Genomic DNA, 26,257 nt, shown 5'->3' on the forward strand with positions numbered 1-26,257 from the left:
CAAAGATGCCCACTTAGCCATTAACGGTACTCATATCTTTACTTTATTCATAGCACAATGTATGCTCTCTGATGTGTGTGTGTGTGTGTCCTCCAAGAGGGGACCTGTTCTCCATTGCACAGTACAAGTATACATAAAACTGTAACAGGACTAGGGCTGAAATGATTGTTATCTAGATGCGAACATGGAAGATACTTACATTTCAAAAGGCAATAATATGGTTGATATCAAATTTAGGGTTAGGGTTATCCAAAGACAGTGATTGGTCTGTTCTGATCAATAAAATACTTTGTGAAGTAACTGCATTTTCTATATCCAGTTGGCATTACTATGCTTTTTTTTTTTTTTTTTTTTTTTTTTTTTTTGGCGGAATGCTTAATTTTCACTGTTGCTACACTTAATATTTCAAATAAGTGTTAACTCATGGTCATTGTGCATCATACTGCTATGACATATTTGGCATAAATATTGAGCTATGAAAATTTGTCCATACAATGCAGCCTTAAGCAGGACTGTCACTGAAAGTGCCATACCCGACAGCACAGATGACCTCCTCCTCAAAATTGTCAGCAGGTCTCTTCTTGGCCAACCTGTCCACAACAGGAGTTTCACCTTGGGATAGAGACTGCCATAAAACACCACAAACTCTCACATCGATTCTGAACAAAATGCACCTGCCACTTACGTTAAATGTCAGAAACACACTGCTTCAGCAAAACCTGCGCTCTGTGGGCATGTCATTAAGATGCAAACAATGCTTTATTGTCAGGGCTACTGCCATCATAAAAATGCTTTTTCATATAACACCAGCAAGTTTCGTTTGAGCGCTACTGACAACAACTGACAGAACCCTTCTTCTCACCTTTGCCCTCAGCTTCAGGTCTTTGGTCAGTGGTACAATGAGACTTTGGCCCAACCAAATTGACTTCACACCACCTAGCATGGCCCTAGCACTAGACAGTTAGTTAAGGTATTACCGCCATTGCTACTCTACATAATGTCACATAATGTATAACGCTGCAGTTATATACAAAATTCTCTGTAATAATACTATCACCACCACCATTACTACTAATAATAATAATCATCATCATCATCATCATAACAACAATAATAATCTCAGCTATTTCACTGTCAACAGTATGGAGGGCGGGATGAGGACTGCGTAGTTTGCATAGTGTGCTGGTTAGGCATTACTTGAATGGTCTTGTATTTTGACCTAGGTTTTTGTTAAACGTAATGTAAACTTTGTACAACTTGAGGTTCAGGACGTTACTTTGTTTTTCTTTTTTTAATGTCAGCAACAATGACAAATATGAACATACATGAAAGAAGAGCAGGTAAAAAAAAAAAAAAAAAACAGTTCTTGTATAAAAGTATCTTATTTGTTTGATGACCTGGCTTTGGAAGATGTACTTTACATTAACACAGTTAAATTTCATCCCTCATTACCAAGAGTTTCTTGTGGTTCGTAATCTAGACAACTGAATTAAATTTGCTTTCAGCCACACTGTCTGCCATCCGTCTATGATTTAAACATTCACACTCACTACGTAGAGTCTATTTGCTGGTGTCCTGATATTGAGTAGTTAGTCTGTTGTTAGCCTAACAAAACAGTCAGATGGCACATCCACACTAAATCAACAACAGACTTACTTTACTGGCATACTTAGTACTAAAATAACAACAACAGTCTCAACAAGCACTTCATTTTTTTCTTTTCACTTGTTTCAATCTGTGTTACAGTCCGATTTCCAAGGCAGATGTTTTAAATAAGGTGTTTGTTCTGAAAGTATCGCAGACTTGAGTATAAAAGTTTAGTTGATGTGTTACTGATCAGTTTGACTGACTCTGTTTACTAAGATTCAGTCTTTCTATCTCAGAGACACGCAGGGAACTAAGGCTCAGAGTTTCCATCCACTCAAATGTCAAACTTTTCTTCACAAATGAAATGTCCATTTTCTTCATAATCCTCCCTGGTCACCACCATCTCATCGTAGTCCGGGTTGTGGGACAGCAGCTTCCCTCCTTCCCATGAGTAACAGATTGGACTGCAGGAAGAATTCAGTCACTATTAATGACTCATCATTAATAGATTAATCGCTACCATGCTAACAGTGACACATAAAACAGCTAGGAATGAGTAGTGCAAAAACTGACAAAACACTGCAATGGTACAACAGTATTTATGTATGTACATATATACGTGTGTGGTTAATCTTACTTTGTAGGCAGCAGTACTGACACAGGGAGGTGGCTGGGGCTGAGAGATCGAAGATCTGCCTCTAGCCGCTCTCTGAAGCCTGGAAACAAAGTGTTCCCTCCAGTCAGGACGATGTTCTGGTAGAAGTGGGGCTGCATCTCTGACAGGGGAAGACACTGTTAGCAACTTCACACACACACACACACACACACACTTGCAGTGTTCCTGAGTAACACACAGAAATAGGTTAATCTTTTAAGAGTCTGAATAGCTGTGGCATTCTCTTTTAATACAAAATTTAGGTCTCCTCAGGTGGAAACTGATCATGTTCTCCAACCTTCCGGCATGGACTGAATGGAGTGGACAATGGCTTCAGGAATGCCCATCTCTTGGATGCCGATGTCAGACGGGTGGAAGAGCATCTCAGGCACAGCAAAGCGCTCATTGGCCAATCTCAGGATCTGCTCTCCTGTCTTGTATTTTCCAGTGAAGACCATCTCCTCTCGAGGCTGGTGAGGACAAAAAGACTCATACATGAAGAAAACTCTGACGAGGAATATCACTGCAGCACTAGTGGTATTTGCTAAGGCTGAACAATTAATCAAAATATTATCAAAATCACATTAAGCCAAGTACAATATTCATATCTCAGGAGCAGGATTTTTTTGATAAAAGGTAAAATGTGTGACAAAACACTATCGTAAATGAAGTACTGTGGTGCTATAGAGATGTCCTGGCATGCAAACTGTATTTTCCAGATGCAAGAAAACTTGTTTGTTTGGTATGGACCCCAGCAAAAATCACACCATCATCATTTTTATACTTTTTCAGTAAAACTGAACATTAGAAGGCGCAAATCCTACCAAAATCACAATTTAATATCTTTACCATAGCATTCAGTCCTAGCATTTACCAATCAAAGCATGAAAGTGGTGTAAAGAAGGAGAATTTTAAACTAACAAACCAAAGCAGCTGCAGCGCTCTAGTGAGCCAGAGCCTGTGTGCTTGCTGACTGAATGTTGTCCTACCTTGCAGAAGCCCTTTTTGATGGAGCTGAAGTCTGGTAGAACATAATCCCTCATCACAGTGTTCTCCTCCCCCTTTAACCTGCCAACACACAACACAGTGCAGCTGTTATTCAGGCAGCAGCCACCACACTTCATGTCTTAATTCTGGGATTTCCTAGTGGAGCACTGGTTTTGCAAGTGGCAAGCATACAGTAAGCTGCAGCATGAACAGCATGACAGCAACACTGATAGCAGTGGAAGGACTCTATTACACAGGAGGCTTTTTGCCAGCAGAGGGCAGCCTTGTCCGCATTTTTTCAATGCAAATGAGGCTTTTTTCCCTCACACTCCAAGGCCATTTCTGAAATATCACCTTGAGAACACCAAAGTTTTAAAAAAGTTAAAAATCAGAGTGGAGAGGCACCATATGTGACTACTGCTTGAGAACTGGGCGTCTGTGGTGACTCAAACATGACAGATCACCTGTCTATTCTAGAGAGTTGGTTTACAAAACTGAGCTAATGAACCCTGAAATGGGAATCTTAAGAGTTTTCAGTTCCAGAAAAGATGATCTGTGTCAGTTAAATCAACTCTGAGAATGCTCTCTCTGAATGATGCATGGGGAATGGAAAAAAAATCATCAATGGAACTCTAATACCATGATTCACCATGGCAACAGGTAAATGAAAGGCAGAGCCTCTGTTTTAATCCAGTCGATGGAGAGATATTAATACAACACATACACACACACACACACACACACATGCAGACAGACAGACGCCCGGCCTCAAATTAACTCTGGACTATCCCACCCACAAAAGGCACCAGCCACTGTAAATAACCACAAAACATGACCAGTGCTACCTCAATACTCAATCACTGTGGTATGAAAGCTGCTGTTTTGTTTTTGTTGCATTCTTTTTTCCCACTATCTTATTGTTTTAATATTGTTTTTTGTATTTCTCTTAAAGCATTTTTTTTTTTTTTTGCACTATTTGAATGTTTTCTTATATTTCATGTTTTGCACTGTTTGCACCGTGGGTAAGGTCAGATTGAAACGTCTTTTCGATTCTCTGTATGTCTGGCACATAACTGCAGAATTGACAAAAAAGCATCTTGAATCTTGAACATGTGCATGCAGACAGTGCACATTTGTGTTAAACAAAAATACAAAAACAAAACTGAGTCAGAGTGGGGAAAGTGCTAGTAATTTAACACAATTAAGTTTTATTCACTGTTGTTCATTATTATGTCCAGAGTTGTCTGGTCAAGTCATCATTTACCAGACATAAATCCTCCATCCATCTATTTGTTAAGCTCACAGTCTGACCCAGTCACAATGTGTTAGTCGATTTGTACTTGAAAAAGCATCAAGGTTAAAATACAGTAGTAGCAAATACAGCCAAGATCTATTTGGATCTTGCCTCAACAGCATGCAGTGATGCTGCTCGATTCAGCTCACGCAGCAATATTACGATATAATCCACAATATTACAGGAATTATGTTCCACTGGTGCAACTAATTACATCATGAGTGATAGAGATAATTAGTCATTGATTCTATGTTTCAAAGCTTTTTATCTATTTTTTAACATTTAAAAATAAATATTACACATGTTCAGTAAGTGAACATGGTACTGATCCAGAGTTTAAGTTACTTCTCTTTCTGGAACTGGAAACATGAAAAGAGCAACCTGTTTTCTCTTTAGATTTGTTGTGAGCCTAACAACAACAACAACAACAACAACACAAAAATGCTGCAGGCTGCTTTACTTTGTATCCTTTAACAAATAAAGTCAGTCCAGGGTGCCTCATGCTGTGACTGGGCACTATTTTGCTTCACTAATGAAAAGGCTAAAGCTCCTGTCTAAGCTGTTGTGTGGCTTACTGAGCAATCTCCATGTCCTTGTAAAACTCCTGGGAGACATAGCAGACATCCTCCTTCACCTGGTTGATCACATGGGTCTCATCCATCACATGTAACTGGCTGGAACGAGAAAAGAGACATGCTGCTTCTTTGGAAATAACCACTCTTCAGCCAACTATTTGTGGAAAGAGCCGTTGTTCTGCTATTTAACAGAGAACCCCAAGAGGCAGAGCAACGTGACAAACAACAGCTGATAAAGTACAGCTAATAAAGACAGTAAACAGTAAGATGGTTTTACCGATAAGAAATGATCTCCTTCAGGTGATTGGTCAGTAACTTTCCTCCAACATTGATCCTGGAAAGCAAAACACACCAGTGAGCCACTTGCTTATTACTGTTGCTGCAGTACTGTTGCTGACAATATTTTTGTTGTACTCTGGAGTTTGTCGTAACCCAGTATAACCAGCTAATAATTCACTTTCGTCTGACTTGCAAAATTATCTGTGCTGCTTGTGCTCGTTGGCGTCACCTTGACCCTTGGTAACTTACAGGATTCTTGGAGAGCAGACGCAGCAGGGGGCTGATATGAAACACATTTGCCCTTGTATGCAGTCAGTACACATTTTACGCTGACATTTGGTTAAGTGGCCTGCATTGTCTTTTTTTTTAAACTTCTCTGTATCTATTTATTCAAATGATGGTGTTCAATGTGGGTAAAGCAAGGAATAAGTAGCCATAAGTAATATGACAGATCAGCAGAACTTTTTCACAGCAACTATTCTGACATCAATTGCAGGGTAAACACAGGTGTTACTAATGACATTAGTAACACCTGTGTTAGCCAGGTACGCTTGCATCTTGGTGGATTGCTATTATAATGTTGCATTTGCCAGGTAAGAAGGAGCACTTCTCTTCAGAGGATACTGATCTGCTCATGCACAAAGTCAAAGTGCACGAGCAGATCATCTACACCGGCACCCTCCTATGCAGGTGCACTTTCAACTGCCTCAAGATAGCAATGTACCAACAATACACCTGACCACAGCTCATTTTAAAACCACCACACACATGGGCACACAGATGGGCAGAAGCACATTTGCTGTTAACACAACATGGGCGCTGGATGGGAAAATGACAAGTGCGCCAGCTGGAAACTAACAAAGACACTTGTGTCGCACTTGGCGCCGCTTTACGCTGGGTCTAAGATAGCGCCCATAGTCTGTGAATGCTAACCTGCTAATGCCCTCATTCATTTTCCTGCTCCTGCAATAGGGAGCAATGTGGGTGAAGGAGAAGCCACTGTCAACCACCAGGCAGCAAAGCTGTGAGGGATTCATATGGAAGTAGTGATGAGCGCTAAGAGAGCCCGCTGGAAAAGAGAAACATAGCAATTTAGTCTTATGTCATTCTTTTTAGACTTCATTCTATGAAGGAAACAAATACAACTGGACTAGATAATAAATAGAAGACAGTGTGATAAACCTGTTAATATTTAGTCACACTCTGAGGCTGAGACACTGTCTGATGGATGAGACACACAGCATCATTTGTTGCTCACCGTTTATCCTGAGAGCAGACTGGAACTGGTACTCCTCAAACAAGATTTCATTCATTGACTCCTGAATGGAGGTGAAGTTGAAGTAAGGTTCTGTGATGACGATGCTGGTGTCTGCAAACTCAACCTGAGACCACAACGCACAGCAAACATCACAACATCACAAGGGGAAATCTTAAATGATCAGGCACTGTCATTAGAAATATTTCCCACATCTCTAGAGGACCAAACGGAGTCAAGGAGTGCACATTAAGCATCATTTACATCACACAACATAAAAATCTATACTTAGAAAGCTCTCTACATGTTTCGAAGTATTCATTCATTCAAATCTGGCTATCTGGCTACATGACCTCCAGCCTCCTAAACATAAAACATCATATTCATTTCCTTTCACTGTAAGAATTATTTATTCCAAAAAAAAAAAAAAAATGGCATAAATACTTAAACGATGATGTCGCTTAAGGGCATCTTCAAGGCCCTTAAGTGACATTGTGCAACCTACCACCAATAAGATGATGATTTAAGGATGTTCCTTCATCTCTAAATTTATTTGAGAATATTCCCTGAACAGTCAGATAAGTGGCTGAAGTCACATGAGTTTAAGATGCAAGAAATAAAATGTAACTAAGAGTTTTTGTGCAGCCAAGTACAGACTGCCTCTCTGGGGGTTGTTGAGAGGCATTGTGGGAAAAATGGAAAATCATAAACTGAAGTGGAAGTGGACGAGGTAGGTTGAGGGAAAGTGGGTAAACCAATAAAATGTAAACGTAAACATTTAATCGCAAAATACATGCAGTGGTGATCACAGACTGGAGACCTGTAACAGTGTCAATGCAGATGATGGTGAATGACAGAACCTCCAAGAAAACTAAATACCTTGAACATCTCCTTTCCAAAGAGATGATCCCAGACTTTCCTCTGGACATCCCAGTTGACCAGATACCCCTAGAGAAAAAAACATACAGACAGAAAGAAAAATGAATCTGAAACTGAAGTCCGTCCAGACCTATTCCTGATGTGAATCTTCATGTTCTGTGGTTGATTACAACCATCACCTTCTGGAAGGGGAGGATGTAGAACAGACCAGAAGGATCTTTGATTTCATCTAGTTGATTGGCAGTGAAGGTTTTTAACCTTGACGTCTTGGAGCGGAACTGGCAGTTTGGGATGACACTGCGGGAGGAAAGATTTTCAAATTAATGAAACCATTTCAATCTGACAGCTACAGTTGGTGGAGAGCTTTGGTTAGATGTTATGTTCTGCCTTTGTCAGCAAGTCCACAGAAAGCAGTTACAACTGCATTTGCTCCATTGGCTTCTAATTGCTTTGGTAAATCATGAATGAAATACACTCTGGCAAAGGTGAATGGAGAAATTGATATAATTTTTGGTTCTGATCATAATCTCTCAGGTTTATGGAGCAATTCCAGTTTTAGTTGATGGCAATCAACCTGGAATGACCTCTAACAACCAGATTAACCCTGATGATGGTGGTGGCAGATTTTACAGAAAGAAAATAGCTTTTTGGTGTACTGAAGACTCAAAATTCAAGATTCGAGATTGACCTCTCACAAGCCGTCCCAAGTCGTGCTCACCGATGTGTGTTTGACTGTCAATGAAACCTTAAACTGGCGGTTTTTGAACGGAGTTTAGAGCACATTGTCTCTCCATAAGAGTAGCCTATGTCGAGAAATAAAGACTTGATTTTACAAACGGAGCACTGTGTACTAATAATTCAAATATCCGCCGTTTAAAGCGAAGCATTATTATCTTATCAGCTAGTAAGCCAATGTACACATGTGCATTAATCATACTTAACGATCTTAACGACCATAACGTCAAGTTAAACCATCTTACCTGACTTTTTCATGGTTGTATCCTATTTTTGCCGTATAGGCTCCGTTGTCAAGAACTAGCGTAGCCATTTTGTTAGCGTCTGGAGCGACGAGAGCACACTGCTGATTAAAGTCTGTTGAGAAGAGTAGTGAGAGATCACATTATTATATTATATTATGATTCAACATAGTACAGCTAACGTGCTATGAACTGGACAAGAAAACTGGATTTTTATCCAGCCAATCAGGCACGTCCTTTACGGTCCTTCTATAAAATCTTCCGGTTAGAAACAAGGAACGTTTCTTCTCTTTTCTTGTTTGATGGTTTTAACTTTATGGTGCATTACCGCCACCAGCTGAGCAGGAGTCTGGACTAAGACACACAACCTACAAACTTAGCTCTGTCCTATTTATTAATCCTGTAGCATTTAAAAACGGAAACGAGTAGCTGAGTTTCTTGACAGAAACTTACTTGTGTGCCTTGCTGAGTGGGATGCTGGGGCTGTCAGACTACAGTGGAGGTACTCTCTTGAACATCGGAGATGAAGACAGTGGTGGACAAACACTGGCCTCCAGCATCACCTCTCAGCTCAGTGTCGCCATGTGTGCTGATAAAACTGAATTCTTCAAAGAAAAATTCTTGCAGAGCATGCTGCGCTTTCCCAAGGACCTCCAGTTTACAGGAAATCTATGTATGCTGTGACAATCCAACACCTGTGAGAGGATTTGTGGTTACCGATTCGTACAGTAACAAAAAGGTGCTTATTGCGTCCTTCAGAGGGCTTGTCTGCTCTGCAGCCCTGCTGTTGTTGAAGTTTGACATCATTCATTATTTAACTAATGTGTAAAACTCACTGACTGACGGTAGCACACAAGAGCATTTTGTGTGAATACTGTGACAAAATGACTGATACACAACGCACACAATACAACTGTACTACGGAGTAATATGATTTAGTGTGATTTAGGAGGCATATAGTTAAAAGATGAATTCGGCATGTTTAGGCATGCATCATAGAAATGATGGCGAAGTGTTTTGCAAGATAAATATAAATTTCTCAAAAACTTAGCAGAGGATGGTTTCGATCCATCGACCTCTGGGTTATGGGCCCAGCACGCTTCCGCTGCGCCACTCTGCTGATAATGACCAGCATGCGAAACTGGCCTATATAACTCTGTACGTCGACGGAATTGAAACTAACAATAGATTTTAAATTTTGTATATTATTGCTTGAAACTGAAACGGATTTAATTCATTTATCTGACAAGAACAGTGATGAAAACACGTGCCGGGTGTATGATTATTACTAACGTTACCGTCATCGTAACAGCTTCACTCTCAGTTCTCCTCCGTTCAAATGTGGCTTGCTTTGGATTTCCACGACCACTCGGAAGTGGACCGTGGATGCAATGATTTTACCAAATACAGGTCAGTGCTTTGATTTGGGACAGCTCTTTCATTAGCAAGATATCTCTGACGAAACTACCAGGTTGTAAACGTCTTGAAAGACTACTTACATGTTCTGTATCCTAGTAGCCTATATTTTAAGTGGTTATTGCACCGCATTTTGTTTTGGCTTCGTTCCGAACATTTTGTGTTTATTTGCTTGATTTAAAAACACACAAACGGAGGAGAAATTATTTCTTTCTTTCTGCTAGTGCTCCAGCGCGACATCTAGTGTTGGGAAATGTTGTATAGATCCAAAATGTGTTGCTGGAGTTTGAGGTTAGGTACTTTTGAGTGTGTTTAATGACAACATCACAAACCCTAGGCCTTCAAAATCTCCCCAGACAGTGAAACCGGCCTAATATGTAGGATATGTAAAACTAAGACTGCAAATCGGTGACTTCAAAATAAATGATAACTTGTTGATTATTATATGTGGTGATGAGACTGTACTGCATCAGCATTGAGGCATGCTTTATTATGCTATAATGTCATACGATAGGATTACAAAAAAAAAAAAAAAAAAAAAAAAAATGTTCCTGTAGGCTAATTAATGCAGAGATATCTTATGTTGGTTAATGTGTTTAAGTGCAAGTTTATTTAAAGCCCAGTATCATTCTTTACGGTCTCAAAGGGCTTTACATGCCCTCAGCTTTACAACACCCCTGCCTTAATCCTCATAGCAGACAAGAACCCCCCCAAAACCCTCTGTAACAGAGGCACATGTGTACAACATGTGTCTGTGGTATACAATGAATTTATGCAGTTTTTATCTAAAAATAACACAGTATTCCTGTAATATAGGGACCCCAGGCCAACAATTATTTTCCTAAGTTTTGCTGTCTCCACACCCCATCTAGATTTGAGACATTTCTACAATTTAGGATAAAATCTCCTCAGAATGCTGTGGACAAAACCTTACAAAATGGGCCTGCTGTGATCTAAGTTATCTGTGGATCGTAGGTATGAAAATCTCTACTGGTAAAAAGCAAGACACGCAAAAGGTGCTTCTCTCTTCTGTAACTCACACATGATAAAAGAATTGAAGAAGCATTCCCGTTTCTTGCCACACGCCAGTGTCCGACACCCTAGTGCACCCTAGTACCCCGTATCTCCAACTGATTTGTTAGATGAAAATATGGGTCCCTCACGAAAAAGGTTGGGAACCACTGCTCTAGGGAATCTAAATCGGCTTATAAGCCAGTCATCATCATGGGCCAGGAAATCTTTATGGTCTCTGAAAACTCGTTCTCTCCTAATCCTCCCGTTTGCAAAATCTTCCAGCTGTGCCAATGCACCCATTGCGCAGCATTACACACAGGTGTATTTATATGTTTACAGCAATTACACTGATTGCCTCACAACTTATATAAGACTTAATATAAATATTAAGTCTTATTCACTTTAATCCATTTTAAGTCTATCTGTTCCAATACTTTTGCTCACCTAAATATTTGGTGGTCCATTACAAATACTGTTATTTTCTAAGTTGTGTATCAGATCCAGATGTAAATACCTGGAAATAAAAGCTGAAATATTGATCTCTTGTCTTATATTCATCTTTTTTATGTCAAACCCAAATATTTTCAGTTTATAGCAAAAATAAAGGAATTGGCCTCACTGTTCCAATACTTTTGGAGGGGAGTGTATCTGTCCCAATAGGCACATGCACAGTTCAATTAGGCTGATCCCTCTTGGCAGTGGTGGGACCATTGAGCTTTTCAGTGGTTTGACTGTTCCTCAGCTGCCAGATGCAAGTAAGGTCAGATGATAGGGTGTCGTTTGACATATGATAGCAATTAATGTATGAGGGTATTGAAACTTTTCAAACTGTTTTGGAGTAAAAAACAAACAAACAAACAAACAAACAAAAAACTATTTAAGAGGCAGCCCACAGGCCACGAGATGCTATCACTGGTCCAAACATCAGTCTCGTAGCCCCCAGCAAGTCTAGTCAAATTAAATTACAGTAAGCCTGCTGTGCTGCTGTTTGAATGAAAAGCTTTCACTCATTCAGTTCAGTTAAAATTCATTTTAATTTGAACACATCATCCAGGAGGATACAAACCTGCTTTTAAAACAGTTGGAATACACATAAAGCAGCAGAAAAATGATGAGAAGTGCTAATTGCTAATAAGCTTTGATTATAAAAAATTAACTGCTATACAGGCATTAAATGTACATCTCGTTTGACAGAGATTCGCAAATTTAATCAGACACATCAGTTGCAGGTAATACGAAAAAATATAATTAACAAGTTAAACTTAAAGATAATTTTTCTCCTCTTACATTAAAGCAATGTGGTGTCATGGGTTTTGATTTGATTAACTGTTAGATACATTCTAACATGTCACTGCTTGTCCACACTTTCACTTTTAGTGCTGTCCCAAGCAAAGCCAACAAAAGCACATGAGAGGGACCTTCCTGTTAAATTTACATACTATTTCAGTTACACAAAACATTTACCACCAATTTGCATCTCTGACCATAAAGCTAATAATCACACTGATACATTGTGATGCACACAGTCTCTCTCTACACACAAATCAACACCAAAATCAATGCTTCGGTTATTTTACAAGGAATTTTGTCAAATATGGTTAAATCAGAGCAATTAAAGGCTACTTAACCAGCTACAGATAACCTGCATCTAGCAGTTTTAATGCAAATGTAAAAAGGCACTGCATAATGTCTTAAGCTGTGTTAAGATCAACCTTCAATCATCATATTAATGCATATCTGATAATAGGAGCACAGGGCTAACAGCTTACACAGTAATTCTGTAGAAAATGGTTCCTAGCTGTGTTTTTAAAAAACAGTTTAACAAGATGAAATACCCTGTTTTAGATGACTAATTGCAGTCTTATTTCAGTTCATTCGAATTCTAAGTGGTTTAACTTTGCATAAAGAAAACTAGTCAAATCTGTTACCGTCCAGTTTGAAAAGTATTGACATGGGACTTACTGGCTTTGCTCACTTTTGTGTTGCAGGTTTAATCCTCACAACAAGCTTAAGGTTTAATACTAGTGAATACAGTGCTGGGAATGAAAAGGGTAAAAATATCAAGCAGGCATGACTGACATTTTGCAAATTAAATTCTGCAAATGCTCTTTCGAACAGAATTAAGATTCGCCTCACAGGGCTTTAGTCTGACTGATATTCTCTTGTCTGAATTTTAAACTGAATAAATGAGCTTAATCATAACATTCTGTAACATCAACTCAGTGCAGTAGTACACCCAGAGTCTGAGAAATTATTGGTTACGATCACTGACTGAACAGAAATGAAACAACCCCAACTCAAGGACAGTTAGTAATACATTCTTGTTACTGATAGTAGCAGATGGCAAGCAAGTGCAATCCATTTTACTGAGTGGTAGCAGTTGGCAATTAAGTGCAATCGCTTGCAGGTATATGGGGGCCCCTTGTGGAAAGTAAGGCATCACATCTTGGAGGCAGCAACAGCAGAGACCCCTGGACGGCTATAAACATGGACATTTATGTTCTGAGGGAGAGAACAGAGGGAAACATCGGTCATTTCAATGTGGTGAACTAATATTCACTTTAGATTCCCAGAGAACCTGGTATCATGCATGAAAGACTTAAAAAAAAAGAGCTGTGACAAATTTGTTATTCCAGGAGCAGGAGAAAAACTATGATTCACTAAACAATGTACCCATTTTCCATCATGAAATTACGAAACATTGTTTTGTTTGACGAATTCTGCATTTAATCCCAGCCTTAAGTGCCAATCCAAAATAAGAGCACAGAGCCATTTCACCCAAGTGTTGACATTTAGTTTACTGGATTCAAAACTCCCCCACCTCCATTCTCATGTGAACTTACTAAGCTTTTTATCCATTAATGCCATAATTTCACTGGATTTAAACATGTATTTTGAAAATTCAACATGTTTCACTTCAAACTAAAAGTAATTTATGTATGGATGCATGTTTGAATGTTTTTACAAATACTGTCCTCAAAACAATACTGGACTGGAACTAAAAACAAACAAACATCAAACAAACAAAAACACAAAACAAAAACAACAACAACAACAACAACAACAAAAGAAATCAATCTGAGGCTTGTTTTGGTGAGAGTCACAACGAGGACTGGTACCGGACTGAGAAAGAGGACTTGGGTTTACCTTCTGGGCCTCGGCATTGTACTTGTTCAGGAGGGCCTGGACTCTGTTTCCATAGTCAGGATGGACAGCCATAAGGTTCTGGACCTGGAGGAGGCACGAGACAACGAGACTTAATCCATTTCCTCAGTAGCAACATTCACTTTGCTTTTCCATGGGTGAACACCTGACATAACTGTTAAAATTCGGCGGATACTTTCATGCAAAGCAACCTCCTGTAACCTGGCCCCAGGGGGAACTGAAGCTGTGACTCTGGCAGTGTTAGTGCCAAGCTCTGCTCACTGTTATAGCTAGCCAGGGAACCTGCACTGTTGGCGTGTGTGGCAGGCTGGGGCACATAGAGAGGTGCAAAGAAATGTCCATATGCAAGATGATTAATTCTTCATGCAAATGTCTTTGTGGTAGTTCTGTGTGTGGCCGCTGAGGGGTGACGCAGACTCACCATGCGCTTCTGGATAAAGAGCTGGGCTCCCTTCAGGGCGCCCGCCATGTTTTGGCAAAGTCTCTGCCTCTCCTCTTCATTCAGCACCTCAGTGAAGAAGGTACGCACCTGCAACACACCACAGGGAAGTCACTGGTCAGAGAGAGAGCAGAAACTATCTATACAACATACATGGTAACATTCACATAATTATTATTATTATAGAAATCCCACATTTTATGCTAGGTGGCAGTAAAATCAGCCCCTTTATTATGATGGATTGATGAAGAATTATTTGATTAGCTTTACCCTTAACCCCTTAATCTTACAGTATAATTATTTGGTGCCTTCACATGTCTTATAAAGCTGTGATGCAGCTGACAAAAATGAGAATGATAAAGCAAGCAAGTGAACACAGGCTCACTAACTCAGCGCGTGTGTTCCAACATGATTTGAACACAAAAACAAAAAACAAACAAAACAAACAAGAAAACAGATCAGCATCATGCTATCATCTTTACCTGCGTGACATTATCCTCATCTGCGCTGTTGTAACGGGCCACATCTGGGGAGACCTTGAATTTGGACTCCTTGAAGCAGGACTGGACATCTGGGGCACTGAAGCTGTTGGGATAGTAATTTGGAGCGCCACCTAGAGGCCAGTAAAAAACAACCAAAAAAAAAACAAAAAAAGTTGACTCAAAGCTATGTAGTTCTGCTTTACCAGTGCAGGCAACAGAGTTTTAAACTTGACAACTGGATATTTCTTGAGGCAATGCTCTGTGATACTTGTAGTTGACCTTTCCCCTAAAGCTACACAGTTTTGTACCTTGACTTTCTTCAATGAATCAGAATCATTTCAACACACTTGCTATCTGTTTGTACTAATAATTGAACCAGGAGCGTTTCATGCCCATCCATGTGCTTGCAATGTCACGTAGCAAAGCATTTGGTAAAATGAATTTTTACTTGTAGAAGTCTTGTCAACTGATATAACCCCACCCACTTTGCAACTCTATACAGCAGGAATGGAAAAATTGTACAGATTTTAAGTGTATATGCTAAAAACAATATCTGATGAGACACATGTAAGTGTATATTTCTGCCAGAGCCCCAGTGAGCATCTGCCTGGAACATCTGTTAAGATCTTTGTACATGCACGCAGATACAAACAGTCACCAACACACTTGTGATGTGATTTTGGTGTTGAGTCAAGGTGATGACTGACCCTGGTTGTCGGTCATGCACATCGGCCCATCGCGCTGGTAGTTGGCCACGCGTGCCCTGAACGGACAGTTCACAGGAATCTGCAGGTAGTTAGCTCCCAGCCGGTGTCGGTGGGTGTCTGGGTAGGAGAACAGACGACCCTAGAAGGATACAGAGATGACACGTCACTGTTACAAGTCACACTGTGTTCACACCTCTGGTTTATTCACAGTTACTGACTCATCTAGTTTGGCTGGTGCGAACGAGTGAGAATATCAGCATTCAAACCTAGATGGCATCAAATAGATGCACCAAGACAACCTAAAAATACACTCAATCATCTTGCAAGCAAACCGCAGAGCAGTTCATTAGGAATGAGAATTTATTCAAACAAACTGCAAGAAGCTTAAGGGTTTGTGTGTAAAAAGACACCCATACTGACATTTGATAGCCAGTATTTCTTTCATGTGTGGACAGCTTGTCATTACCTGCAGCATCTTGTCCGGGCTTGGCTCGATACCTGGTGGCATGTTGCTGGGGTCAAAGGCTATCTGCTCCACCTCTGCAAAGTAGTTGACTGGGTTTCTGTTCAACACCAACTTCCCAACTGGGATCAACGGGTATTCTTTGTGCGACCAAACCTGGATTTAGAGAGATTAAACTCTGTTTGTAGAAAAATGATGCAATCAGCTGCAGGATGGTCACACCTGTTTAAAAAATGATCCAGGAAAGTGTTTGCTGTGCATGTATTTGTTAAAGAAGCAATATTTCACATTTGTGTAGTTTTTTGGATAATTGTACAGTAAAAACAATCACACCCAGTGCTAACTTAGTACATTCATAGACTTGTACAGTCAGTCACTGAAACATTCCATTGGAGTATTTAAGGGTGTATTTGTTGCACTTATTGCTTAAACAACTAAAAAAAAAAGAGAGAGATTAAACTTAAACTATCACAATCTGGCACAAGGTAAAATAAAAGTGAGGCTGCTAAGAAATCTTAAAGAAAAATTCTCCACATAGTTTGTTTGAGGTTCTGTTATTAAACAGTGCAGAAAATAAATACCACATTCAATGATGACAGCCTGAATTTTATCTGTAACAACACTGTAAGTGTTGGTTCTTAACCCAGTAACTGCATCATGGAAAACGTTTCAACTCTGGTAATTCATCTAACAGAGACATAGCTTGTTAGCACTGTTCCTCATGAGCTGATGAGCTGATGCCTCAACTTGCAAGTTTCTGTGTGAACAGCTAACGATGTTGAGAACCAACATTAACAACAATTAACAAAACCTTTACAACTATAACACTCCAGTAAAAAATAAATTATAACAGACAAACAAAGAAACAACAACAAAAAAAAAAACACAAAGCAGTTGGTTCTGCTGCACGGGAACGCAGTACCTTTGTGAGATCGAAGGGGTTGAACCGGAACTTCTCGGCTTGTTCAAAGGTCATGACCTGGATATAGAATGTCCAGGAGGGGAAGTTGCCATTGGCGATGGCGTTGAAGAGATCTGCAATGGCGTAGTCTGGGTTGGAGGATGCCAGGCGATCTGCCTCCTCCACCGTCAGATTCTTAATTCCTTGATCGGTCTAAGAAGAAAATTTAAAAAATAAAACTGACAAAATGTTTTGAAATGTTCTTTATGAGATTCAAGTTTTACTTTTCCATTTATTTTTTATTTTTTTTACATGTAATATATATCTCTGTAACTACTCTGACAAGACTACATGACAGTAATACAATAATTTGGCATATTGTCATTGTCTATATCTATAGGAATTGCCAATCTGCTCATGCAGAGAACCTGCAAAGACTGATGTCTGACGAGGGCTGAACCGGGGTTTAAGCTGACCTTATAGTGGAATTTGCAGTAAACAGCTTGGCCCTCAGCATTGACCATTTTGAAGGTGTGAGAGCCGTAGCCATTCATGTGACGGTGGCCATCAGGCAATCCTCGATCGCTGAACAGAAAGGATACCTGGACAGGGAGAGAAAATATCAGACACAAGATGACAAGTCACAGGAAACTTAAGAGCCCCCTCCTGTCTCTTCATCATCTCAGATGTTTTCAAAACTCGTCCTCAAACAGTTCATCTCAGAAAGTGATGTGTGATCATCTCACAGTGAGTATTCAGACCCTTTACTCAGTACTTAGTTGAAGCACCTTTGGCAATTTAATTTAAACTCATTTGGATAAATATCAATGGTGGCGATAATGATGCATCACTGAACTGGGGCATGTTCAATCTGAAACAGTTATGCTACGTTTTCCGGGTTGAACAATGTTTCCTCTAAATTATGTGCAACATTTTGCAAAACAGAGTTTTGAGGCACATTTGCTCCTGTGGGCGTAAGCCAAATGAGCAGTGATGTATAGGTCCTAGCGCCCACTTAGTTTACATGTATACATAAACTCAAAGGCAGGAAAAGTGGATTTTCCATCACCTGAAATGTTTGTTGTGTCATCGTGACATGCAAGGAAAATGTTGAATCTGAATAATTTGAAACCAGTTTCTACAAATCCCTCCACTTGATTTGGCTGATCTGTTATTTTGCACAACAAAGGCAGCAACTGCAGTTTCCAGTGCAATTTGGTAACATGAAACATGTATTGAAACCAGCAACACTTGACAAATGGACAAAATGACTTGGCCAACACTAAACTGAAGTGCGGTGCAGCAGCTAACCTGATGCAAACTCTCGGGCCTCAGGCTCCAGAAGTCCCACACCATGTCGGGGTCTTTCATGTGGGTTTGGGGGTTACGCTTCTGGGAGTGGATGAAGGAAGGGAACTGCATAGGATAAAAGACACAGGTCAGTGGTAAACTTGGTTTGTATTTGAGTTAACAAGGCGATCTACACAAAAATTCATGTGGCTCATTCCATTCATGTGGCAGTAAAAGTTAAGAGATTTGATGATTCTGATTCCCTTTTTGAAGTTTTGATTCTGCCAGGTTGGTGCACTGTAATTTATCACCATTGGTGTGCTTGTTTCCAAAAAACAGTCTGTATTTATTTGTGTTTGAGTGAAAACAGCAGACTAATTTTGTTGATTAATGTTGGTAGTGGTGTTGTGGTTAACCACAACTAGCTCACATATCAACTCACCAGCAGGGCATCCCTGATAAAGAAGATGGGGGTGTTGTTGCCCGTCAGGTCCCAGTTACCCTCCTCAGTGTAAAATTTGACTGCGAAGCCTCGGGGGTCACGCACTGTGTCTGCAGAGCCTGACTCCCCAGCTGGAATACAATTCTCACATTCAAAATGCAGCAGCTTTCAAGTCAAGAAATAATATCAGAAACATCCGTTCATATCCCTGGAGTTTCTACCACAGACACACACTGTTCTCTCTTGAGCACCTTACACACACACACACACACACACACACACACACACACACACACACACACACACACACACACACACACACACACACCACACACACACACACACACACACACACACACACACACACACACACACACACACACACACACAAATCAACTAGCAAAATCTGTGTGAAGAACTGTTTTACTTCTTAAACATTTTAAAATAATCCTGGTATTGAGTATGGACATTAGCAGGATATGCAGGAAAAGACAAATTAGAACTTAAAGCTGTTGTAGGTAAACTGGCTTTAGTACTTGGCATTGTCTTTAAAACTGCATTAAGCACTATTACATGCATTTTGTTGCAGTTAAATGACCTGTTGCAATGCAAGTGTTATCACTGTGGGCCTTCTTTCCATTATACAAATGCAACCCTCATTTCAATCCTAGCAACGCATTTTTCTGCCTTAACTTTTGGTTTTGAACAAGCGATCTACCATGAACCTACAAGCAGGACTCACACCAACAGAGTTTGAGCTCTCTGCACCCTCTAGTGGTCAGAAATTGCCTAGTGCAGAAAGCATAATCCCTGTGGTGGGTGAACATACGAGTAAGAATTTGTAAGGATCTCTGTAATATTGATGGCTCAAATTTTAATACATCTGACCACTGAGGTACATTTGTGTGTCTCAGTTAAGGGGGATTGAACACTGTGGCTCAAGACAGCTAATCTCTCTGTCACAGGCATAGTTTCTTGGCACCAGCCACCAGTGAAGTGGCCTATCCCTGAGCTAACTGCCTAAATAATCAAATAAACTAAAAAACAAACAAACTAACTAAACGGCTGTCTAGAGGCATTAAACTGAATGATTTTTGACACCCTTAAGGTAGTTTTTAACTGTCTTTATTGAGGAATACCGCCTTATTTTGGTGCACCGTCCTGTGATTTATCAAATTTCAAAGTAGTAAAGGGTTGCATCAGTCGAGTCTTAAACTTTTTTCCCCTACCCTTTGAGTGGCCAAAAAGCTGAAACTAAATTTAACCTCAGTTTTAGACAAATTATTCCAGTGCATAGGGTAGGTTTTATTCAAGAATATGGTTGGTTGTTAACTAGATCAGTGTTCCCCAACCCAGTCCTAAAGGACTGCCTGTCCTGCAGGTTTTTGTTTCAGCTCTGCTCTTTCACACCTGATCCATGTAAGGGCTTCATGCTGATTCGCTGAAGCAGATATACCGGGAACAGGGCGTGCAGGAAGATGCATGGGCCTTAATTGGGTCAGGTGTGCAACAGCAGAGCTGAAACCAAAACCTGAGGGACAGGCGGTCCTTGAGGACTGGGTTGGGGAACACTGAACTAGATGATTCGATGAACAATTGTTATAACAGTGCCCCTCAGGTCAGCTGGCAAGGTACAACTGGGATAAATTCAACCACTACAGAACTTTGGACACACACACACACACACACACACACACACACACACACACAATCCTTTCTTGGATTTTTCTCTGCAGATGAAAAAGAGTTGTGTTAGTCTATAATAGCCATTTTCCCAAAAGATTGTAAAAGGCAGCACAAGGTTCAGCAGCAGGCTTACAGTTTTTTTAACATCAGGAATGTTGACAATGATGCAGAAGAACTGGACAATGAGAAATAGTTGGATAAATGAAATGAGATAAAATGTTGAAATCAAAATGTACCATACCAGTGATTTTTGCATGTTTAGTCTATTTTCTACAAAATGTGTATTCTTAAAATTTCTGCTATAATTTTTTACAGAGCAAACAGCTCTGATATGATTTTTCCTCCCTTTTATCCAGCCATTGGTTTCCATTCATTTCACTACGATATGAAAATGAACTTTCAGAGACGTTTCCCTAAAAGCAGCAGCACTCTTGTGTTTTGATGACTTGAAATTGGATGGAGAGAAACGGTTTCTCCACTGAAAAAAATAGTCTGTGGGGAAACCTTTGATTTAGGTAGGGTTGGGTGTTTCAACCAAATACTCAAATTGGAATTTTGGTTATTTGTTGTGAAATCTTTAGAGTACCCCTACATGATTTGTTGCAATGTAAAATGTGGGTAAATTGCAGTAAAAGGGCCAATCATATAAAATGTCACTGGTATAAGACATCATAAATTTAAATTTAAGACTATTTAACGGCTTTTAAGGGCTAAAATGTATTAAATAATGGATCATGGACCTGTAAACACCCTAAAAACATAGCAACAATAATAATGATAATAATAATAATTATAATATTGAAAAAAAATCCTGTAAAAACTGTAGCTCTTCATTTTAAAAACTTTAAAATGAAGAGCTACAATTTCACATTCTCACTAAAGTGACACACTACAGGGTCTACTACAGTTGTGAACACAGAGTGCATCAGGCCTTACCCACAGTGGAGAAGCGGATGGCGATAGGTGTGGTTTTGCCGACATGCTCAAACACCTTGGCCTTGCAGAAGCGAGTGATGTCATGCGTCACCTCAAAGTAGCCAAACGCCCCTGTGGAATAGGACGAGGATGGATCAGGTTACATGTGAGTAGTCTGAACCATAACAAGTGAGGACCAATGAATACATTGCATTCAGAAAGTATTCAGACGCCCTTGTAGCAGCCTGATGCTACAATTGTTTAAATTATTTTTTTCTCTCATTAATTTACACTCAATATCCCATAACGACAAAAGGAATTCAGAATTGTTGAATTTTTTTGCCAATTTAAAAAAAAAAAAAAACTAAACTAAAATATCACATTAACATAAGTATTCAGACCCTTTGCATGAGATTTCTACACCTTGATTAGAGTCCACCTGTAGTAGATTCAATTAACTGGACATGATTTGGAAAGGCACACACCTGTCCATAGAAGGCCTCACAGCTGACAATGCGTATCAGAGCAAAAACCAAGCCATGAGGTCAAAGGAACTGCCTGCAGACACAGGATTGCTGCCAGGCACAGATCTGGGGAAGGCTACAAAAAATTTCTGCTGCACTTTTCATGAGCACTAGTGGCCTCCATAATTCTCAAATGGAAGAAATTTGGCACAACCAAGACTCTTCAAAGAGTTGTTTGCCCGGCCAAACTGAGCAATCGTGGGAGAAGGGCCTTAGTAAGAAAGGTTACCAACTCTGACTGAGGTCCAGAGATCCTGTGTGGAGATGGGACAAAGATCCAGAAGGACAACCATCACTGCGGCCCTCCACTGATCTGGGCTTTATGGCAGAGTGGCTAGACGTAAGCCCCTCAGTGCAAAACACATGAAAGCCCGCTTGGAGTTTGCAAAAAAAGCACCTGAAGGACTCTCAGACCATGAGAAACAAGATTTTCTGGTCTGATGTAACCAAGATTGAACTGTTTGGCCTCAATTCCAAACATTGTGTCCAGAGGAAACCAGGCACCGCTCATCACCTGCCCAATACCTTCCCAGCAGTGAAGCATGTCAGTGGCAGCATCATGCTGTGGGGTCGTTTTTCAGCAGCAGGGACTGGCAGACTGGTCAGGGTTGAGGGAAAGCTGAATGGAGCAAAGTCCAGAGATATCCTCAATGAAAACCTGTGCCACAGCTCAGGACCTCAGACTGGGCCAAAGGTTCACCTTCCAACATGACAATGACCCTGGGCACACAGCCAAGACAACACAGGAGTGGCTTAGGGACAACTCTGTGAATGTCCCAGAGTGGCCCAGCCAGTACCCTAACTTGAACCCTATCAAACATCTCCGGAGAGACCTGAAAAGGGATGTCCATCGACGATCCCCATCCAACCTGACTGAGCTTGTGAGGATTTGCAAAGAAGAATGGCAGAAAATCCCCCAATCCAGGTGTGCAAAACTTGTTGCATCATACCCAATAAGACTCAAGGCTGTAATTGCTGCCAAAGGTACTTCAACTGAATACTGTGTAAAGGGTCTGAATACTTATGTCAATGTGATCTTTCAGTTTTTTCTTTTTAATAAATTTCCAAAAATATCTACAATTCAGTTTTCACTTTGTCATTATGGGATACTGAGTGTAGATTAATGAGAAAAAACTTTATTTAAACGATTGTAGCATCAGGCTGCAACCTAACAAAAGTGAAAAAAGTGAAGGGGGTCTGAATAGTTTCTGAATGAAACTGTAAATTGGGCCAATTTAATATATTATACATTATGTATAAAATTGTGTTAAAGTCATTTTAAGTCCTCTTTACATACAAAAAAATATTCAGGCTTGTAAACCAACTGCAAAAAATGTCAGTACAAAGTCAGTAATTTTATCTAACTAACCCAACTCATCTATGACATTCCAGATACTGATTAAATGTAACATTTTATAATATTGTTCACTGTCTTTCCCAACTACAGAGACATAATATCTTTATGTGACCACATCAAGAGGGATGGGATTTCACACAGCCTGTGGTATTAGATGACAGGAGATTCTGAGATAACCTGATCATGCTGGATCATGCTGAATCATGCTGAATCATCCTGAATCATGTTTGTTATGAAGGTAACAGAACCCACAGTTTTAAATTTGAATAAAACAGGTTTATGCTGGCCCTCTGTTGGTTTTACAGTCAGAGTGAATATGTCTCATAATCCAGATGCCTCATTCTCCACCAGAATTCAACCCCCCTACTCAAGATGTTAACTTTGTAGCAATAAACTCTATAATAACATGTGATAGTCTCCTTTTTTTTTTTTTTTAAACAAATATCTTAACATAAACATAAATCTTACTGTGCTGAATGTGCATGAGTGATTAGAATGACCAAGGGGTGACAGGTTTGGACCCTGCATCCAACAAGTTTACTGTTTACCAACAGAGACCTGGTTGCTCATGTGTTTAGTCATATGTGTGTTATGGGGAACAAGGACTCGACTGTCAGAATTTCAACATGCTGCACATACTGCCTTTAATACAAGCCTGATACAGGTATTTTTCCACTATACAGATGTCTGACTCTTACCTGCTCCTTTGGCATGCACCACTCTCTCGGGGATTCGTTCCCGGTCAAAGTGAGCCATCTCGTCGGTGAAGACCACATCTTGGACCAGCAGGGGGCCTCTGGGACCTGCCGTCTGCTCATTGAGCTTGTCTCCGATGGGAACCCCGGCCCCTGTGGTCAGTGTATCTGGCCTCTGGTGCAAAACAGCATTCTCATCAATAACATTTGCTGTCATAGTAATAGTCACTTCATCACTTTGTATACTGCCAGTCCCTTTGCTCACTCAAGGGTTATTTTTATTTTTTTATTTTGTTTTTTAATGCACAGGCTAATTTTTGGGTTACAGGCTAAATTATTTGTATTGTACAGGCCAATCTTCACTGTTCAGGCTAATTTCTGGTTACAAGATAATTCTTTTTTGTTTCAGGCTAACTGTCACTATACAGGTTTATGTTGATTAATAAAGACTAATTTTCACCTTTCACCCCTTTAATTTTTAAGTCTTACTGTTGCAGCCTAACTAAGGTCTGTCCTAACTAAGGTCTGCATGACATGGACAATATTTCATACCTCGATATTTATGCCAAATATCTCGATAGTGCTACAGTACATGATATGACTAGTTGACACTCATTTGAAGTGCAGCAACAGTGAAAACTAAGCTTAAAAAAGAAGCATAACATAATACCAAATGGACAAATAAAATGCAGTCAAAAAATGCTGTGTGCAAACAAAGATTATTTTCTTTGATTAGATCCTGCCATGCAATTAGGTTTAAGATTTGCCTTTTTTTTTTTTTTTTTTTTTTTAAAACATACCATCATTATGCTGTTACAGTAGTCCTTTAAGTAGTGTCATAAGTCCAATTCCTAACTATGATGGAACTAGAATTTCAAAACTTATTTTCCCCCTTTCCCTTTCAAAGTTTAGAAAGTGATAAGAACTTAATTTACAAGAAAGCACTTTGCGTGGCATGAGTGTGAATACCTGCACTAAAGTCCAAACAGCTAAAACAAAACAATTTAATAAACACAAAAACGACATACAGCAGCTGAATTTCTTGATTGATAGATAAATGACTTTAGGAGGGAACTGACCCAGGAATTACACTGTCTGTAGCCTCTGAGGCGGTGCAGATGTGAATAACATAAGCTATGTGGGCACATATATCAGCACAGTTAGCATGCATTTCACTCTTATTATGGTGGCCTTGTTTCCCCTGGGTGGGGGTTCTGGCCCTGGTTATGTAACCATGAATTAACAAGAGTGAAGTTCAACCACAATCTGTGCGTCTGGACAATGACCTCGCCAACTTTGTGACGACTTTAGACGTTTCACACTAAATTAAAGATTTAAAGCTGTTGCTTTTATTACTGAAAAACGTCAAAACAAAGGTATTTGTGTAATTAGCGTTACACAAATACCTTAGGATAGCTGTGCCAGTTTAGCTATCCAGTTATCCAGTTTGAAAGTGAACCTTTGCTATTAAAAACCCTTTCAAAATGCCACACGACACACAGTCACACTAAGCGGTTGATCAGCATGAAGATACCTCTATTAACACTTACTAGCACAATTCTGGCGAGGTTACGGGCATATTAATTCAGTTTCTGTGGTTCTTGTCTGACATCTAGTTTTGCAGGCTAACTAATTAGCTAGGGAGACCCTAAACGACCTCTCACCCATTTCCCAAGACACAGCTGCGCTGTCGCATAATTCCGCAGGGTTCATACAGACCTGAGCACCCCTATTCTCCTTCCACAGCTTCATTTGATCCGTGGTTTTATCTCTGTTCTCAGCCATCTCGACGGGCAACTGGTAAAAAACGATATGGACAGATAACACAGTGCAAAACGTTTAATATCTATCCTGCTGGAAGAAACCTTCCTGGACTTTGCACGATTTGGCCCCGCCTCCTTCTGCTCCCACTCACTTGATAGGCTGCTGAAAGCCAACTGACCTACTTTTGCAAAAGGGGAGAAAGGTCCGAATCAAAGATCGTCTATTTTATGCAGATGCCAGAAACGGATCGTAGAATTGTAAAGTGGGAGGAGCCGTAAGTTCCGGAAGTATTTCCCCCCGTTTGGATTTTCTATTTTACCCATCGCTGCAATATTACTCAGCAGTGAATCATGGATACGATAATGTGCCAGATAAGTGGTTGCAACCAGAAATGACACATCTGTTCAGGATTTATCAGCTGCATTACTGCAAACAATTTATCTGTATGAACCTGGGCTGTGTGTGTGACCTTTTTGGATGTGCAGAAGAACACAGAACATTAATTAAGT

The 26,257-nt window shown here is 40.0% G+C and overlaps 2 protein-coding genes across 2 annotated transcripts; both read right to left on the bottom strand.

The window, feature by feature from the left end:
* Positions 1–1,271: 1,271 nt before the first annotated feature.
* On the bottom strand, positions 1,272–8,763 carry actr6 (actin related protein 6). The gene is made up of 11 exons (XM_030054557.1): positions 8,492–8,763; positions 7,691–7,808; positions 7,512–7,580; positions 6,636–6,759; positions 6,311–6,446; positions 5,376–5,432; positions 5,099–5,197; positions 3,232–3,310; positions 2,541–2,712; positions 2,225–2,363; positions 1,272–2,051 (listed from the first exon to the last, which is right to left on the bottom strand). Exons 1-11 carry the CDS (start codon positions 8,557–8,559, stop codon positions 1,922–1,924), a joined length of 1,191 nt encoding a protein of 396 aa, XP_029910417.1. The 5' UTR covers positions 8,560–8,763; the 3' UTR covers positions 1,272–1,921.
* Positions 8,764–11,933: 3,170 nt separating this feature from the next.
* Positions 11,934–25,884, bottom strand: cat (catalase). The gene is made up of 13 exons (XM_030053752.1): positions 25,704–25,884; positions 23,988–24,159; positions 21,430–21,540; positions 18,808–18,938; positions 18,387–18,491; positions 17,552–17,677; positions 17,097–17,288; positions 16,178–16,330; positions 15,712–15,850; positions 15,005–15,135; positions 14,505–14,612; positions 14,066–14,149; positions 11,934–13,420 (listed from the first exon to the last, which is right to left on the bottom strand). Exons 1-13 carry the CDS (start codon positions 25,767–25,769, stop codon positions 13,358–13,360), a joined length of 1,581 nt encoding a protein of 526 aa, XP_029909612.1. The 5' UTR covers positions 25,770–25,884; the 3' UTR covers positions 11,934–13,357.
* Between the last annotated feature and the right edge of the window lie 373 nt (positions 25,885–26,257).

The sequence above is a fragment of the Myripristis murdjan genome, chromosome 6 (assembly GCF_902150065.1).
Source record: "Myripristis murdjan chromosome 6, fMyrMur1.1, whole genome shotgun sequence".
Taxonomy (NCBI): Eukaryota; Metazoa; Chordata; class Actinopteri; order Holocentriformes; family Holocentridae; genus Myripristis; species Myripristis murdjan.